The sequence below is a fragment of the Stenella coeruleoalba genome (genome assembly GCF_951394435.1).
Source record: "Stenella coeruleoalba genome assembly, chromosome: 19".
NCBI lineage: Eukaryota > Metazoa > Chordata > Mammalia > Artiodactyla > Delphinidae > Stenella > Stenella coeruleoalba.
The window spans coordinates 7,161,521-7,181,061 of record NC_137165.1 but is presented as its reverse complement, the minus strand read 5'-3'; the positions used below and the strand labels follow the sequence as shown (position 1 = coordinate 7,181,061).

The 19,541-nt window shown below is 41.9% G+C and overlaps 2 protein-coding genes across 15 annotated transcripts in view; one reads left to right on the top strand and one right to left on the bottom strand.

Moving 5' to 3' along the window:
- LOC307177111 (uncharacterized protein) overlaps positions 1-19,541 on the top strand; it is a 319,987-nt gene that overhangs the window by 185,053 nt on the left and 115,393 nt on the right. The window lies entirely within an intron of this gene.
- LOC307177349 (myosin-1-like) lies at positions 1,963-17,384 on the bottom strand (the record flags this gene model as incomplete). The annotated part of the gene is given in 33 exon segments (XM_079904473.1): positions 1,963-2,115; positions 2,657-2,860; positions 2,948-3,256; positions 3,636-3,758; positions 3,855-3,992; positions 3,996-4,019; positions 4,302-4,485; positions 5,218-5,414; positions 5,574-5,678; positions 5,682-5,692; positions 7,488-7,614; positions 8,225-8,614; positions 8,701-8,791; positions 9,035-9,134; positions 9,137-9,176; positions 9,259-9,435; positions 9,528-9,770; positions 11,913-12,168; positions 12,262-12,398; positions 12,487-12,610; positions 12,909-13,026; positions 13,107-13,194; positions 14,262-14,332; positions 14,427-14,733; positions 14,829-14,999; positions 15,118-15,228; positions 15,232-15,267; positions 15,358-15,476; positions 15,680-15,818; positions 15,972-16,074; positions 16,145-16,268; positions 16,919-16,982; positions 17,121-17,384. Coding segments are annotated over 33 exon segments (4,848 nt in total).

Below are 19,541 nucleotides of genomic sequence, written 5' to 3'. Positions count from 1 at the left end.
CCTGCTCTCTCCTTGCTTGTATCCTGTTTAGATTCTCTTATCCAGTATCAATAGTTTAGAAACAGTTCCCAAATCTCAATGATCCCTCATATCAATTAAAGAAAATACAAAGAGTGTTATAAGTATTTATAGATGATCATGTGTGGTTTTCTTGTAAGATATAAGGAAATAGGTCTATGAATCACTTAATCTGTGAGGAAGATGAAGAAGAATATTAACTAGCATAGTTGTGACTCCAAATCCTTGCTGCTTTAATCAGGGACACCAGAGTAATTGACCCCTAGATAATGAAATCCACTCTCAACTCTCTACATAAGCAATTATTTAAATAGTTAGGAGACAGAATAATAAAGCAGTTGCCCATTGCTTTTGAGGTCAATAGGTTAACTCTACAGAGTTTAATTAAAATTTGATAATAAATGCCTACTCTAGGCAGGATATTTCATTAGTCTTCCTCGTGGCCTAGGTAAAATATTCCTTATAATTATTTTCTACCCCTTTTAAATTCTCTTCTCATGAAGCAGGCTTCTTACTGCTAATTAGGATTCTCACACCGGGGAAAGAGATTCCCCAAAAGCAGCCTCCTCATTAGAAAGGGGTATCCACCACTGTAAAAGAATAAATTGGTATTCAACTATGTTATTTTTAAAATGTCTACACAATGAAGCCAAATTGTAAGCTTTAAACAAGTATCACTGCTCCCCATCCCTCACTTTGGCAATAGCTATGATAAAATTTTAGTCACATTCTTTTTGATATTAAGAAATTATTTTTCTGGTTCCTGCTTAAAATATATATGGTACTGAGAAAATTCAGGTTCCTTGGTAAGCAGAATTGTATGTAGAAATTAGGTCAACAGGAAGATTTATCTAAAAAGTTCTGTCCTTTTTGTTGGAGAGGTATGTGGTTCAGAGGAAAAAAATTTCCCCCCAGACAGAAATAAAAATCTATAACCACAAAGTAACTGGGAATGCTGTCAAACTGTCTGACCTCCCCAGTGCTCTCCTGGGCCTTTCTTTATACCAGTGTTGGAACCCTGCTTTCATTCTGCGTTCTTGTTCATTTCTGTCACTGTCATCTCTGGTGTATCTCATTTAAAAAGCCTCCATAGTATTTCTAGGGTCTGGTCTTTCCTATCCTCCTTCATCCTCCACGCTACTGCCAGAATTGCGTCACCTCTCCTCCTTGTGAAATTTGACCGGTTAGATACGTGTCCTAATTCCTTAGCCCTGCATGTGAGGCTGAACCCCTCATAGTCAGGTCTCAGCTTCTATCTCTGGCCTTCTCGGATGCCCTTTGTTCATGGAGCCTCTGCTTCAACTACTCTGAAATCTCATGCTTGTTTTCTCTTCTTAGAATGGCCATCTCCTTTTCTCTTTCACATGATAACTATTTACTCATCTTTTAGGAGCTAATTCCATCTCCCTTGAGAAACCTTTCTGGATTCCCCAGGTTCACATCTCACGCTATGTTATTACCACACTTTGTTTTCATGCTTCTCTCAGAGTACGCAAATTGTACCAGCATCTGTTTGAATTGCTATCACTTGCTGGCTTGAGCTCTTCAAAAGCAGGGATGGTTGTCATATCCTTGGTACCAATTTCTGTACAGACACGTTCTTGACACTCAATAAAATTGGTTGAATGGAATTGAGTATCCCATTAACTACCTTTGCATCCTCTTAGACCACTTCATTTCATTTGCCTTCTATTAAAGTTGGTTCCCTGACCACATTCGTTTTTTGTCATTGCCTCTGACTGCACACAGTAGGAGCATAACAAATGTTGAATAAATGAATTAGTTCTAATAGCACTATTGAGCTTGTAATTAAGAGACACATGTATTTTTAGATTGCAAAATTCTCTGCAGATTTATTTCCTTGACATTACAATGACATACGACAGTGACAAAGAACTTCACATTTTGTGCATTTCTTTGGTCACCTTTCAGCATTTGAATGAATTACTCTTCACTTATGACTTTTGTGTGAACCTCCCGGCTCTTCACCCGCCGCTTGTTGACCTGCAACTCGGCAGTGTCAGCCCTTTCCTCGGCCTCTTCCAGCTCGTGCTGGATCTCGTGGAATTTGGCAAGGTTGACATTGGCTTGTTCCTCCTGAGAAAAGAAATGCATTTGAGAGAACAAGAAAATTTGACATTTTCTGATTCTTACTGCCTTTGTTACTAAGAGCAGCTATAGAATTTGCTTCATGAGTGAGAAAGCAAAAGGTTCTGTTCTTTGGTGATGTACCTATTTGGGGTAGGGCATCCCACATATTCACCTCTGTGTTGGTGGGCTTACAACCCCCTGTTCACTCTCTCTCACTTGACTCTCTTCCTGACAAACTTAAGATGCTACAGTGACAACAGGGATATCAAAGTAGCAGGAATTTGAGTCAGCCTTGTTTCTGTGGAACAAACTTTAAAAAGTAGGCAGATAATTTTGTTCCATAAATTATCTGAGTTGACAATATACTTTCACAAGACAGTCAACTCTGAATGTCACAGTTCATATAAACAAAAATATTGTTAATCCAAAGATATTTTAAACTTTAACTTCCATAAAACATTATGAATACATTTTTAGATAGTACTAAGATTTGAGCAAGAATTTCATTTCCAGTCCACTGTATTTTTTACTTTTATGTTATACTCACCTGGGTGTGCAGGAGCTGGACGCGCTCGCTGGCATCCAGGAGCTCCTGCTCCGCTGTCTTCCTGCTCCTCTCCGTCTGCTCCAGGGTGGCCCGCAGCTCCTCGATCTCGGCCTGCAGCAGGTTGGCTCTGCGCTCCACGATCGCCAGCTGCTCCTTCAGGTCCTCTTGGCCCCGGAGGGCATCATCCAGGTGGAGCTGGGTATCCTGTGGAATGAATGATCATTGAGACACCTTGTTCTCAGGGCTGCAGTCACCCCAGCTGCCCTGGGACCATCTCCTGAGCCCATTTACCTTGAGGATGGCTTGGGTGTTCCTGTAGTTCTTCAGGGCCTCAGCAGCCGTGCGGTTGGCGTGGTTCAGCTGGATTTCCATTTCATTGAGGTCTCCCTCCATCTTCTTCTTGAGCCTGATGGCATCATTTCTGCTCCGGATCTCAGCATCCAGCGTGCTCTGCATGGACTCCACGACTCTAATGTGGTTCCTCTTCAGCTGGTCAATTTCCTCATCCTTTTCAGCAATTTTCCTGTCAATTTCAGACTTGACTTGGTTCAACTCCAGCTGGATGCGCAGGATCTTTCCCTCCTCGTGTTCAAGAGATGCCTTAATGACAGCAAGGGGTGACATTAGCAGGGAATGGAAGTGCATGGTATTCTAGAGATAGGAATTAGTTCCTACCTTTGTGCTACTATAATGCATCTTTTTTCCATTGTTACAGAAATTTCTGCCATGTGGTGTTGTTGGTTTTGTATAATTCTGTCTCCCTAGCTAGCTAATGCCCATGGGGGCAGGGCCCTTAACTTATTCAGCTTTGCTTTCTCGGTGTCTAGCATACCATTCCTGATGTCCAGTTATGTTAGTTGTATGCATGGTCAGTTTTCCATCCTCATATTTATTACCTAGAGTAAAAATTATTTTTCTTTTCTCTTGATTCTTGCATGTATTAGATCTTAATTCCTCTCAAAATGGTTTTAGAGTCTACCTCTGCCTCTTCTAAAGCAGCCTGAATTTCAGACTTTTCTTGTTCCACTTTTTTCTTTATTTTCTCCAATTCATTTATATGTTTCCCTCCTTCTGCAGTCTGCTCAGTGAGGTCAGAAATCTCCTCTGTTCATGAAAAAAAAAAAAATTAAAAATTCATTCAGTGAGGGAAAACATTCTTTCAAATCTTTTGTTGAAGAAAAGGTAAAGTATCCTCACATTGCAAATTCTTGTTTTCCCACTTCAAGGTTTCACGTTGGTCTAAGGATTCCTCATAAGCATTCTTAACCTTGAACAGCTCTGTGCTGAGGGTGCAGGACTCCTTCTGGGAAGCTTCAAGTTCAGCATTAGTTTCTTCTTACTTCTGTTTCCATTCTGATAGGACCTGAGGGGCAAGGAATGGTCAAGAAATTGAGTGGAGAAAGTTTGGTGGGATGAAAACCATTTATTCTGGCAACTTTCAAACAGAGTTGAGATGATCGGGGACTGAAAAATAATTATGAATGAGAAGAGTAGAAAGCACAGGAGTCCCCACTCCTCCCCACCTACTCGTGGAGCTGGAGCTGCTGAGAACAGCCCTCGGATGGTTTGAATAGGCACATGGAAGGTGGGAGGCTCTCCTTAATCACATGTTGAATGCTGAGACAGAAACTGGTGCAGAAATTACCTTATCGAAGTTCCTTTGCTTTTTGTTCAGGGCTGCACAGGTGGCGTTTGTCCTCTCCACATCAGTCATGAGGTCCTTGACCTCATTCTGGAGCCACTGCTTGGTCTTCTCAAGGGAAGCGCATTTGGCGTTCACAGCTTCTACGTGTTCCTCGGCATCTTTCAGACGCTGGGCCAGCTTCTTCCTAAAAAGTGAAATAAGGACAATAGAAGTGAATGGTCACTCAGAAACTCTTCTAAGGCATCCACCAAAACATTATAATTCCTATCTGGCTCTACATTATTCACAGAATAAATGACTAGATCTCTCCTGAAACTTTCTCTTGAATGAGAAGGTCCCTTCCTTAAACTTTCTGTTGAATAAGATTCTCCCTCTTAAGTTCAGTCTTGAACCTTTGATTGCATTGAATATTTAGACCTTTAACAACAATATGTGTTATTTCTTATTACAGAGCTTAGTGTCTACTTTTTAGTCTTTAACACTGTATTCTTTTTTCCTCTACAAATAACCATGTTTTTACATCTCAAAAGGAGGAGCTGTGCTTTAAAGTCTGATTATTTTTCTCTTACATATCTGTCACCCTGGACCGATTTTTCCATTAATGGCTAAGACGGAGGAGCAGCACGGGAGAGTATAATTGACTCATTCTATCTATACCTGTATGGATAGGATGATGTCAGAAGTTCCCCTTTTAAAAAATAATCATTCAGCTTCCTCTTGCACTATGTCCTTTTTCCTTCTACCCTCTAACTTAACTTCTTTCCCTAGACAACCTAGAGTATTTGTTTTTCTTGCTTAGGTTTATGTCATGCATGATTTTTCGTAGGTTTTTATTTGGGGAGCAATGGACATTTGCCCATGTGGTATTTAATATCAGGTGCACTTTGATTGTTAACAGAGCTATTTTCATTCATACTTAGCCTCCTCCAGCTCCTCTGTGCGCTGGATGGCGTCCGTCTTGTATTTGGTCCTCCACTGGGCAACCTCACTGTTGGCCTTGGACATTGACCTCTGCAGCTCAGCCTTGGCTTCCTGCTCTTCCTCATACTGTTCCCGCAGCAGGTCACAGTCGTGGCGGGAGGACTGCAGGGCGTGAGCCAGGGCGCTCTTGGCCTGAGAACATAGAGATTGGTGACTTAATTTTATATCTTTAAGGTGATGTTTAGTCCCTAAGCTCCTGTAGGCCACCAGAAGAAAATCTGTAGAAGTAAGCAGAAAACAATCTCAAAAGCAAGGATAATGACAGAAACAACAGCTGTAAGTAGGGCTAACCTTTCTCTCCTCTTCAAGCTGCCTTTTCAGTTCTTCTGTCTGTTGTGTGAATGCTTGTTTGCCCCTCGAGAGCTGAGAAACTAATGAGTCCTTTTCATCTAGCTGTCATGAGTATTCACCTATAAAGATCTAGAACCAGAAAACTCAACCTTACTTTGGAAGTTAAAGCTCTAAATTACAAACTGGAGCGGGGAAAGGGAGCTGGGTCTGAAACGTGATGGAGAGTGTGGCTTTTAGCAAACCACCAATTTCCGCTTCAACCCTGGTGAGGACATCTATGTGAAAATGAGAAGTAGGGAAGACTGAGGCAGATTACACGCTTCTGAACAACACAAAAGATTTGGGGAGCTATTTCAAATTATTTGATCACAATGGAAACTGGTGAAGAAATACGTGAAAAAAAATGTAAATCAAACCAACAAAAACCATTCCAGTGTTTTTTGTGTAAGGCAACAGTGTTGTACTAGTTTACCTTTCACTGAAACTTGATTGAAACAGAATTTATTCTTTGGAAAATAGGAGACTTTGAGCAGTTCCCTCTGAAATGATGTTTGAAGGAAAATCCTGGAAGAATTTTTATATTAAGAAACAATCAAGTGTCTTTCCACCCCAAGAATGAGTTGGTTTGTGGATAACTAATTAGTTCTTAAACTAAGTGGCATTTAAATTTGTCTCCCATTCTTTAAGCACCATAATTCAGAAAATACACTATATAGTTGACCCTCGAACAATCGGGGTTAGGGGTTTCGACCCTCTGCATGGTTGCAAATCTGCTTATAACTTTACAGTCAGCCCTCTTTTTTCACATCCATGGATTCAACCAACTGTGGATCATCTAGTACTGTGGTATGTTTTTATAGGAAAAAAATCACGTATAAGTGGACCCACACTGTTCAAACCTATGTTGTTCAAGGGTCAACTGTATTATGTTAAAAAGAGAGAAAACACTTTCAGCACCATTTTTGAACTGGTTACCTGTAAGCCTTATCTCTTTAACATTTAATAAGAATCACAGCTTTCATTTTTATACCACTGAATTACTAGGAGTAAACATGTAATGAGGAAAAGGAACTACAGGGAGCATTCTGATTATTTGCGAATACAGTTTTTCCTTTTCATAAAGTGTACTTATCAACTGTATAACAATAATAAAAGCCTTACTTGAGCTTTGTTCTAGAAAGAACAATATTTGAATGAATATGAAAGAGTAAAGTGGTTCTCCAACAATTTGATCTACCTATTACGTTAATGGTCCAAATGACCCACAAAACAATTTCCATCTTGTTACCTCTCACTTGAGGAGAAGAACTTTAGTAGAAAGTTGGACAAGTTGATAGGGGGAGGAGTAAATGCAGAGACCCTCCAATTTGGATAATCAAAACTCTGTGTACCTCACTTGAATGCTCCTGGCTGGATTGTGGTCCTGCATATTTCCCTACTTAACTGTGGTGCTACCGGCAATTGGCAAGACTTCAGGGAAAAGACTGGAGTAAGCATTCTTGGACAGGTCATTTCACCACTACCATAATCCGACATCTTTAAAATGGAGATAACATTACACAGACTAATGAGGGTAAAAAAGTAATTAACTTGTGGAAGCACTTTGAAAAGCAAAAGTAAATACTGTCAGGATACACTTTTTTATTAGATAACTTTTAGATTAGAGTGAAATCTGCTTTAAAGTGTTAAAAAATAAGAGAGCCTGGGTCTCTATTTAAAAGAAAACAAACCCAAAACCAAAAAGACAGAAAGGAAGAAAGTAGTCCATGCTGGGGTGGTCAATAAGGTGTTCATATGAGCGGCTCCTCCCAGGGAAGTCGTATGTGAGCTCAAATAACTCAGTGTAGAGTTTTTCAGCAACTGGATAGCCAAGATAAATTTATCATTCAAGGTCAACACTGGTAGATGGCCCACCTGATTCCGTCTGCAGGTGCGCTCTCTGAGCCGTCAGGTCACTGAGCAGCCGCTGCTGCTCTTCCTCCTTCGTCTTAAGTTCACTCACTTGATCTTCTAGAGCGCGGCACATCTTTTCAAGGTTTCCCTGCATTCAAAAAGTGGTAAATGGCATCTTAAGCAAGTATTTGGACCATAGAAATTTGCAATAATCTAAGCATTCCATAGGAGCTGCAGTACTCACTTATTTTGAGAATAAACTACCTTTACAAAAAAACAACAACAACAACAACTGAGGCCTTAGTTTGTGATGGAAAGAGTAACAAGACACATAGTCTAAACCTACTGCCACGAAATTGCTTTGTGAAACTAAACCTTTACTCAGTTGGCTTATCTGTGATATGAGAATAGTGATACTTGATGACTCAGCTCATGAAATTTCTTTGAGAAGCAGGTTATGTATTTGTGCTTAAGGGAAAAACAAAAAGCCTAGTCAAGGTGAGGTGTTTCAAAAATTTCAAAATACATCATTGAATTGTATTTTTTATTGGAAAGAACTTGAGTTTTCAGGATGCATATTCTTTGGGGACAGCTCTTCTCCTGTAAAGAGGGAGCACTTGGCCCCATGACATGGGAGTTGCCCTTCCTGCGACCAGCCTCCTGCCATAATCTCCTTCTGCCAGTTACTAGTGATTCTTGAAAGGCTCACTCACACCTGTCCTACAGAAATCTCTATAAGACTTAAATCATGATTGTACCTTGGCTTTGGAGACAGTCTCCACGTTGCTAGCAAGGTCATCAATCTCCATCTTCATCTCACTCTCCTCCTTCTCCAGCTTCTGCTTGACCCTCTGCAGGTTGTCAATCTGCTCCCCCAGCTCGGCTACACTGTCCGCGTGCTTCTTCCTCAGCGTGGCCGCTGTGGCCTCGTGCTGCAGGGTGGCCTTCTCCAGGTCCTGGCGCAGCTTCAGGAACTCGGCCTCCCGCTTCTTGTTGAGCTCTATCTGGGTGGATGTGACGCCGCCCGCCTCCTCTAGCCGCTCGCTGATCTCCTCCAGCTCCCGGGAGAGGTCCGAGCGCTGCTTCTCAGCTTTGGCGTGGGAGGCCCGCTCTGCCTCGATCTCCTCCTCCAGCTCCTCGATGTGGGCCTGGCAGTGGGGAAAAGCTCAACGTCAGCTCCTTTGTGTTAGTATTTTGTCATGTTGAATGAAACTGATGGAAATCATGGACTTACCTGTAACTCCTTGATCTTCTTCTGCAGTTGAATGCCAGGTGTTTGTTCATCTTCAATCTTGCTTTGCAGGCTGCTCATTTCAAACTCTTTCCTGTTAGGAGAGCAACACATTAGCTCATACTCTGTCCTCTTGCCAGTCTTCTTCTCTATGTGTAACAACGTTTTTGTACTGCTGGTGTTGAGGAAGTGCTAAGTGCATGTTTTACAAGTCAGTACTATACCATTTTCATTAAATACAAAAGTTAAAGATGTCATTATTTGTTTTTTTCTGTGTGCTGCGAAGTAATATTTTTGAGATCCAGACAACGAGCAGGTTACAATTGAACTCTCTCACTTTCGGAGTTTTTCATCAAGTTGCTGCTTATCATTTTCTATATCCATTGTGGATTCTTGGGCCAATTTTAGGTCACCCTCCAGCTTCCTCTTGGCTCTAAGTCCATGCGCAGTTTCTTTTCTTGCTCCAAAGACCCTTCAAGCTAAATACAAATAATGTTGCGTCAAAAGGATTGCTTAGCTTCCTTTCAAAGAAAATAAGTTCCTTGCTAATCCTAGACTTACGTCATCCACTTGCTGCTCTAGCTTGGCTTTAGCTTTGTTCAGGGTGTTCACTTTGTCCTCTTCTGCCTGCAGGTCATCCAGGGTCTGCTGGTGGGCCTCCTGGAGGGCCTTCTTTTCCCTGGTCTGCTTAGCTTTGACTTCGTCCAGGCCTGCCATCTCTTCTGTGAGGTTTTTCATCTAGAAAGGTTAAGGAAGAGATTATCTCTGCTCTAAAGCAGCTTAGTTAGATGGCAGAGTCTCTATATGCTGTATACAAATATATTTCATACCTTGTTCTCTGTGGCATGTTTCTCCTTCTCAACCTTGGCCAGTGTCAGCTCAAGGTCATCTATGTCTTTCTTCAGTTCCGAACATTCGTCCTCCAGTTTCCTCTTCTTGGCCGTCAGCTCAGAATTGATCTCTTCCTCATCTTCAGCTCTCTTAGTCACCTCCTTGATCTTTGCCTCGAGCTGGATTTTGGTTTTGATCAGCTGGTCACATCTGTCTTCTGCATCAGCCAAGCTAGCTGTTTCCTGAGAAGGGACAGTAGACACTTTTAGATCTTGTTCTGTGGACATTGTCAGATTTTATTAAGATTTTGAAACCAAACAAGTAAATGGTGCTTTAAAGCTTTTGGTTAATTTTTATTAGCTTTCCATCATTTAGGAAATATTTATTGGGCACTCCACTTATGGCACTGGAGATTTTTAAAAAAGGAATTTGTCATAATTCCTGATGAATTTATAATAAAATTATACTTATTAATGATGGGGTTCAGGATACACTATCCCAAAGTATGGTACCTTGGCATAATGAATATCTTAAGCTAAAGGAGTTTGAGAAAAGAGCAGAAATAGGAAGCCCACCCTGACCCATTCCCCTCAGCCTTCTTCCCTGAAACAGATCATAAAACTTCCATGTGGAAGGTCCCCTCCCTGTACTGGGAGGAAAGAAGACATTCTTATCACAAGAGGTGGGGAATTTAGGACTGAGAAGGCTGTATAAACAAACCTTGTTAAACTAACCCTTATCTTCCTAGTTATTTCTTCATCACTTACTACCCCAGTCCAGACCCCTTTGTCTTGTCAGTTCTTCACATATTTATCATTTCTTTGTCTAAAGGGTATAAAAGCTCCATGCTCTGGCCACTTCTTTAGGTCTTTATTCTCTTGGAAGGCTCCCATGTACACATAAAAATTAAATAAAATTTGTTTGTTTTTCTCCTGTCATTCTTTGTCAGTTTAAGTTTCAGACGCAGCCAAGGAACCCTAAGAGGGTCAAGGAAATTCTTTTACTCCCCTGCATGATAACCTGTGTTTAATGTGTTGGTATATAACTTCAGTTAGTTTTATTTATTTAATATTATTTTCCAGAACAGTTTAGTATATGGAAAGCAAAGGAAATGGTTGGATATTTAGCAGAAAAGTGAATTAAAGGGAAGATACATGCTGCAGTGACAGAGAGTGGGTGGAATTAATGGGAGCATGCGGAAGAACTAAGGGGAACGGAACATTTTAGAAGGTGGTGCTAGAGAAGTAGCAAGCGTGTTTCTTAGGAGAAGAAATAGGAGTTGGAATATAAACCCTCTGAGGGCAGGGACTATGTCTCTTGCTCAAGGTTGTATCCCTAATGCTTGGAACTTCATGAAATATTTATTAAATGGGTAGTTGATAGAATAATGTTGAAACGAAGTCATATTATTCTGAGAAGAGCATACTTAGATCAGTTATACTGATTATACTTGGATCATACTATACTGAGAGAAATTAACTTCCATACAGTTATCTCTTGATTCTTAATGGTGTGATGAACCCCTCCTCAATTTGGAAAACCATTGTCTCCATAAACCACAAGGAAAGTCACAGTGCCAGCCTAGGTAGTTATAATTCATTTTTCTTTAATTTTTCTAGTTATGTGTCTAAAACCTGTGCGCCCACTGGAACCAGTGCAGATTCCCTTCTAAATTCAGAGAACTAGAGAGTAGCTTTTAATGTTTCTGTTGTTGATTTCAGTGGTGGCAGCTGAAATTTTCTTGTCATTTGGGTCACAGAAATGGGTTAGATAGTGGTGTTGAGCAAATATTTCTTCTCAAGCCTTTGGATATTTCTTGGGACATCAAAACAAGAACACCAGTACTATTTCTCATGCTTTGCCTAATTGACACTATTTATAGAAAGTATTGCCATTTTCTTTGCGATGATCTTATTCTTTCAGGTCCTAGAGACTTTCTAAAGATACAGTTGAGAGGGAAATTGCCAGGGGACCATAGATTTTAAAATTCAGAATATGGGTTTTGAGTTGATACATTCTCATCATAAAGTCTCCTCGCTCTTCACTGTCAACATTGTTCTTTCTTCACTGCTCTTATTTGCATTTTTCAGCGGGGAGAATCTTAGGGAACAAAGATCACTTTCTTTACTGCCCATATTTTGGTAGGAGAAACAACAGGGGGAAAGGAAAAATGCTTTTATTTTTCCCTTCTCAACAGAAAGGAATCCTACCACAGAGCTTTTTAGTAATATTGTATATGAAATTTTATGGAACATTCAGAGGAGTTGTGAATTAAGAAAGATTGATAATCAGTCCCTTAATAAGGTGGAATTTAGACTCTCCCCTAGCGACTGCTGAATTGAAATTTTAGCATCAGATTGCAAGCAAAGGCTTCTGATACTCACAGATTGAACCTGGAGCTGCAGGTCATTTTTCTCTTGCATCAGAGTTACTATTTTCTCTTCAAGTTCTTTCCATTTTGCCTCTGACTTAGCTACCTCTTCTTTGGTCTTCTCAAATCCTTCGTTCATGGTGGCCGTCTCCTTCCCTGTCTCTGCACTCTTGAGGAGGGGCTTGATTTTGAAATATAGCTTCATCCAGGGCCAGTCTTTCACATTCATGAAAACACGAATATTGTACTGGATATAGAAGATGGACCCTCTGTGATAGGAACAGAAATGTTCAAAGTCAGGTACAACAGGAAACAATTAAAAGGCCTAGGCTGATGGGGTTTAGTAACATTTCCTATTTTACCTCCCCTCCACCATCTTCTGGTACTCCACTCTTGCCAAGAACCCTCTGCACCTGGCCTGGGTTCGAGTAATCAGATGGGCCAGCTTGTCATCTCGCATCTCCTCTAGGAGCCCCAGAAGGCCAGCTTTGAAGAAGACCTATGCGTGGGCAGAGTTGCAGATCAGAAACTTTACATAAACTCCAAAGCGACAGGCATAGGGTCTGGTGGGCCTTAGAGACTATTACCTTGGTGTGACCAGATTTATACTGGGTGTGGTCAATGTCGATGGACCCAAGGAGCTTCTCAGAAGCCTTCTTGCTGTCAATGAATTGTCCTTCAGGAATTGCACTTGCATTTAATATCTTGTGTCTGTTTAAGCCAAACAAATAAATGATAGAGCTGTTGTCACCAACAAGAAATCTTCCTGCCTTATTATAGAAACAACTTAGCTGTTGGGTAGTCTAACACAGATAAACAAGCGATCGTATCTATCTCTTTATCTAGTCTTTGTATATTCAAAGGGTGTCAAACTTTTGGTATATCAATACGGAGTCTGTTAAATTTGTTGCTCTTCAATTTTAATAGAAGTTATAAAGGATAGGATTATTTCATTGAAAAATGAAATAACAAGAACCTTGTAAAATAATTCACAGTGAGAAAGTCTGACCTGTGTTTGAAGTCTGCATACAGGATTCTGCTTGGGAACCCCTTCCTGCAGATGAGGATGCCCTCCAGCACACCGTTACACCTCAGCTGGTTCAGGACAAGCTCATGATCCATGGCCCCTAAAGAGAGATACATTTTCCATATAATAGTCTGATGAGAAATTACACTAGAGCTTGTCTGGATATCAGAAGTGTCTTACCAGGGGTTTTGGTTTCACTGGGGACGATGTACTGTGCAAAGTGGGGGTGAGGGCTTCTCAGGCTGGTCATCAGCTTACTCAAATTCTCCTGTGGAACCATGTGAATATTTGGTTAAAAATACACTATTTTTGTACATTCATATTTATAGACATAATTATCATGGTCCATGATACTGTTTTAATTTCAATGATTAGTATCCAGGTTGAATTTGCAGAGGGTTATCTCTGGAAATATCTCTATTTTCCCTATCTTTGTGCATTATAAACTCACTGTTGAAGTGGTTATTCATTCCTGTTGAATTTCTTAGCATATGTTATAAAGTTACGGCATTTTAACTTATGGAAATACTCTACCCATAATCTTTTGCCTAGATAATATGGTCCGATTTACAAAAAACTCAAAATCTTCTTCCAGCTCTCCCATTTCTTTCTATACCCAACTTTCAGTTGTATCTGCTTCTCTAGCACATGCTTATTCCTTATAATTACGTAGCTGTGTCCTCCTGCTGGTTTCATAGAAAGGGGCCTTTTAATGCCTTGTTCTGCGAATTGGCAGAAAACGGATAGCCATCTTGCCAATGTGAGAGGTTTTCCACCCTATGGAAATCCTGATTTTTCAGAATAACTAGAACTTCAGTTATTACAGATAGGATTGTCAAAAGATAAGTAAATTTTCCTTAAAAAGCTATTTCTTATCACACCTGATTTCTTATTTTCTTCTTTAGATCAGCCTCCAAATCCTACCACTGTTTTTCTATCCTCACCTTTCACAATCTACTCATTTCAGTTTTACGCCAGTATACACCTAAGCACCTACCCCATTTGGACGCTCCCAAAGAAAATCTCATGTTTTGCTTAATCTTCTCCCAGAAGCAGCTTTTAAGTGTCAAATGACCTTATTTCCCAGCCCCAATATTGAATTTTACCGTCTCATACTGACTCTGACCTGGCACCTGTGTCTCCTATATACTGAGCTCTCTCTTCCAAGCTACCCCACACCTTCCTGTGAGAGTCAATGCTACCACTACCTGCTGACCTGTCTCCTGGAGCCACACTTAGTTCTAGAATCCTTGCAAGATTATTTACCCTTCCCCACATAGTAAAGTAAAATTTAACTTCCTGCACCTAATTAGAGAGAGAAAGTGAAGTTTGTACCCTGAAGACAACTGACACGGTCTGGCAAGAAGAACCCTTCTTCTTGCCGCCTTTCTTTGTACCGCCACCCTCTAAGGGGAAGAGAAATCACAAGCACTCATAGTACAGGCTTTCTCTGCCTCAGTTTTATACATGAAGTAAAAGATTAATTCTGTTGATAATTACCTGCTTCAGATGTTTCCTCAGAGAAAAGGAAAGCCAGAATCTTCACTGTGGAATTCTGGTACAGCCCGACCACCATCTCGTTCAGGGGGTCCTTGTTCTTCTCCAGCCAGCCCGAGACACTGTAGTCCACGGTGCCCGCATAGTGGATCAGCGAGAAGTGGGCCTCGGCCCTGCCCTTGACCGCCTTGGGCTTCTGGAAGTTGCTGGACTTGCCCAGGTGCTGGTCATACAGCTTGTTCTTGAAGGAGGTGTCTGTGGCCTTGGGGAACATGCACTCCTCTTCCAGGATGGAGAAGATGCCCATCGGCTGGACCAAGGCAGAGTGCATACGGGGCGGGTATGAGCTGCAGTGTCAAGCAGCAGGTCGGCGAGGGGCGGCTGCTGAGTGCACACAGCAGGTACCTTCTCGATGAGCTCAATGCAGGCGGCCAGGTCCATCCCGAAGTCGATGAACTCCCACTCGATGCCCTCCTTCTTGTCCTCCTCCTGCTCCAGCACGAACATGTGGTGATTGAAGAACCGCTGCAGCTTCTCGTTGGTGAAGTTGATGCACAGCTGCTCCAGGCTGTTGAACTGGGTATTTCGAATACCAAAGAGTTTGAGTGAGTTTGGAAAATCCAATGGAGACTCAGCAAAGCAGACACAAAGCGGAAGGGTGCTTTGAGGCTTGTCATTGATGCAAACAGCTCGCATCAAAGATCTCAAAGCCAGTGACGTCCAAGACCCCAGTGAAGTACTGCCTGGGCTGCTTGGTGTCCAGCTGCTGGTTGATGCAGGTGACCATCCACAGGAACATCTTCTCTTAGACGGCTTTGGCCAGAGCGCCCACTGCATTGTACACCTTCATAGACAGAGTAATGACCGTTGCTGTTATTAAAGACGTGTCCTGAAGGCCTGGGAAGTGTGAGATTCACAGAGGTTGTGCCATTACCTGCTGCACAGTCTGGCCTTTGGTGACATACTCATTGCCGACCTTGACCCTGGGGTAGCAGAGGGCTTGGAGCAGGTCAACAGAGTTCAGACCCTGGAGACAGGCAGCCTTGTCAGCAACTGCAGAGACACAATTCAGACATCCAGCATGACCCACTATGACCCCACCGTTCCTAGAGGCAGAGTAAGGAATGAATCATTCCTGTGTGGGGTTATATTTGTATGTGGCCATCATATGCTCAGGTGCAAAGGAGCCATGAGTTTGGAGTGGGCTTATTTGCCTCTATTCTCTCATTTAACCCAGATGGAGGTTCATTTGGTACCTTCGGTGCCATCTGGCTCTGCTTGCTCCTCACGCTGCTTTTGCTTAAATTTCAAGTTCCCATAATTCATTACTGCCCCCGTGAGATTGTAGATGGACACTTTTTCATCAGAAGAGAAGCCCAGGATGTCAGTGGCACTCTACCAGGAGAGATGAGAGGGCAGAATTAGGGCAAAAGACACTAACTTATTTAGAAGAACTTATACTGTGTCCTTATTCACACCTACAGCAGGTTGTCGTTGTCATTTCCATACACAATGACTTATTTTTAAAAAACTTCATGTGTAACTGACATCTGTGGCCATCAGCTCTTCTCGGTCATCAGTGCTAGGGACTGTGACCTCCCCTTGACTGATGAAGGCATAGTCATACGGGTGGTGGTGATCAGGAGCATTTCTGGGTGCATAGAATTCAGGGTGTATGGTTTACGTTAGAAGGTGTGCTAAGAAAAACATTGGCTTCTAACTTAATAAATTTAAGCTCTTTCGTACCAATTAGTTCTGGCTTCTTGTTAGACATGATCTGATAAAAAATATGGTAGCCTCTTTCTGCCTTTAGCTGGAAAGTGACTCTAGATTTCTCCAGAAGATCTGCAATGGAAAGTAGACATTGGATTAGCGGGAAAAATTATAAAGTTCCTGGAATGATTTTGGAACTTGGGGTCATAAGCTAAATCTCACTGGCCCCATGAGATTTCAGCTGAATGGTCCTGTGGGATATCACATATTACGTCTCTACCACTGTGGTTGCTCTTGCCACCTCTAGAAGGAAACTGAAGTTGCCTGGCTCAAGACATATTCATTTCTCATACAGAAGATTCTTGACATTTCAAATATAATTGATTCTTGATAACCTGTTCCTCCTCAGGGTCTCTTCTCGCTTTATAACAGGGGTTACTAAGAGCAACATTTATCAAGGCTCACACTAGGAAGAAATCACATACACTAAACCCAAGTTATATACCCCCAGTCTTAGTTTTTTCTTAGAAAAATTTGAAATTTCTGAGGCTGGCATCCTTCAGATAAGCCCAGCAACTCCTGGCAGTTTCTAGAGCACCGTTGGCTCCTGACTGAAGTGGAGGAAGCACACTGTGGGCTCTGGTTAAGACTGGCATTACCCACAGGCATGTTTGGCAGTGACTGGTGTTTCACAGGCTCCAGGCTCAGCAGGAGCTGTAAGATGTTCCTCCCAACCATCATTTGTCATTCTTGGATTCTGTTTAGGAGGTCCTGTTACTCACATGTTTCAATATCAGCAGAAGCCAGTCTCCCCGTGGTACCGAAGTGGATCCTGATGAATTTACCCTTGCAAGTGAAAAAGATGATGTTATGTACAAGACTGTTAGCACACGAGTAAAAAGAGATTGAGTTAATAACTCAGAGAGCCTTTTCTGGCATTTGAGAGGACACCTGAGAAAACCCTTCGGTGACCCACAGACTTACAAAGCAAGAGTTGTCATTCCTCACGGTCTTGGCATTGCCAAAGGCCTCCAGCAGGGGGTTGGCACTGATGATTTGATTTTCCAGAGTCCCCTGCAAAGAAAGGCAAGAGCAGTCCTCACATGTGGGGCTCGGGAGTTTCTTACTTGACAGCTTGGATTCTGACGTGGCAATCAGACCCGCCTGCATTTTGCCAGTAGTAGCTTCCTCCTTCCTCTTCTCCCCAGTGACTGCAATTGTTGCAAAGTACTGGATGACACACTTCATGTTCACAGTCTTCCCAGCCCCGGATTCTCCACTGTCAAGCAGTGATGAAATAGGTGTGAGAAATTAAGCTCTGTGACAAAGGAAACTACTTCCTCCATTAGCATTTACTCTTATGTGCCTGTCTTTATATGTCTTTGTCAGAGTCCCCTAGATCTTTCTCTTCAGGCCACATTTAGCCCATATTATTTCTGTTGCTTTGCACTGATAAGCATCTGAGACAGTCGATCAGTAACCATGTAGCACTTATTTCTTGAGTGCTTAAAATGTGTCAGGCTCTCTTCTAGGTGCTGAGGCCGGGCTTCAGGGGTCCAAGAAGCAGCTCCTCAAGCACTATGTAGTAAATGAAACAATTAGTAAAAAACTCTCTGAAGCAATGCATGTGTTCTTCAGCTTCCTTAGACTAAAGATATTCCCAAGTTAGGTTTTTGAAGGAATAGACATTCCTCAAGTAGGCCTTGAAAATGAACCACTGGTAACGTTCGCAAACTGCCCAAACTTCAGAAGGTGTGTGTGCTCACGGTCCGGTACTGGGTTCTGGCCATGTGTGGACATGGTGTTTTATATCTCCTAATCCCTGGCAAGCTCTGGAACTTTTAAGAATGGGCTAGCAAATGATGTAATTTGCGACATTGTTATTTTATATTTGGATGCAATCCGAGCCCTATAATAAGTGATAGCAATATTTAGTTCCAGGCTGATTATGCCATTGCTTTACTGTGGGGCATGAACTAATTTCTTCTGTTGGATTGTGATTTTCCCAGTGAAAATAAAATAGGAGTAAGTCTCAGAATAATAATACATATGTGATTAAGGTAGACTGATTCTCTCGATCTAGAAGAAAGACAGTGGACAGTCAGCATATCTTCTAGTTACACAAACAAAACTTTCTATAGGGAAACACTGAGGGCATTGAGTGTAAGTGTCACACTCAGTGGGGTTTTTCCATATATTATTGTAAAGTTACATGTGGTGGTGTTATTATGTCTCTTAAGTTGGGGAAGAGAAACATTAAAATGTGTAGTGTTTTAAACTCCTTATGCCCCACAGGAAGTGTGTCCTTCTGGTTTAAAAGAAAGAGCAATCCTTTCCATAGACACATTCCCTAGTTGTCATCTATAGGTTCCAGTGGCCTGCTCTTTGCTAATGAATGCATATAACTGAAGAATGCACAATATTCTAAGGATTTGGACTGTATTTCATAGTTCAAAATAGTGTTAATCAGGCCAAGATTGAGATTTAGTTTCTAAATGGATCAAACACACACACACACACACACACACCCCACCACCCCCCCACCCCTGCCTCAAGGTCCCAGGTAAGAGAGGGTGCCTCAATCAGAATAAAGTCCTTTTAAGGGGGGACAGTGACAACTTCCTTTTGAATGAAGTACTCCCCGAATACCATTTTCATTCAGAGAGAGGCCATTATCTCTGAAATGGGTTCTGATGACTTTAAAGACGTAACAATACTTCTTAAAGTATCTAATTCAAAATCAACAAGAAACATAGGTACTAAAATGATTGAGCTGTGCTTTAGTCACCTCTTGTGTGCACCTAAGGGGCTGGATTTGAGTATTCCTAAAGGTTTTTTTAACTTTTCCATGTTGTGATTATAGGTGGTGAAATAATTTGTATGAAAAACAGTCAGGCCACTCACCAGTCAGCATGAACTGATAGGCGTTGTCAGAGGTGGAGAAGAGGTGGGGCGGGGCCTCCTGTTTTTTGCCTCTGTAGGCAGCCACCACCTCTGGGCTGTACACCGGCAGCCACTTGTAGGGGTTGACGGTGATACAGAAGAGGCCTCAGTAGGTCTGCACCGTAAAGGAAAAAAAGGAATATAATTATTTCATGGGGACCTTCATAACATACTATTTTTCAGAATATTAACCACCTGCATGAGCAGAGGCCATGAGAACAAACTCACGTAGATCATCCAGGCTGCGTAACGCTCTTTGAGGTTGTACAGCACTGCTGGCTCGTGCAGGTGGGTCATCATGACCATGTCCTTGATCTTGTCAAATTTGGGAGGGTTCATGGGGAAAACTTGGTCGTCTTTCACAGTTACTGTCTGTCAAGTCAAGTAAGAGAGGCCAGGTCGACAAAGGAGTGTCAGCTCCCCTAACTGGCAGTGAGGCCCAGTCTAATCCCCTCCAGTTGT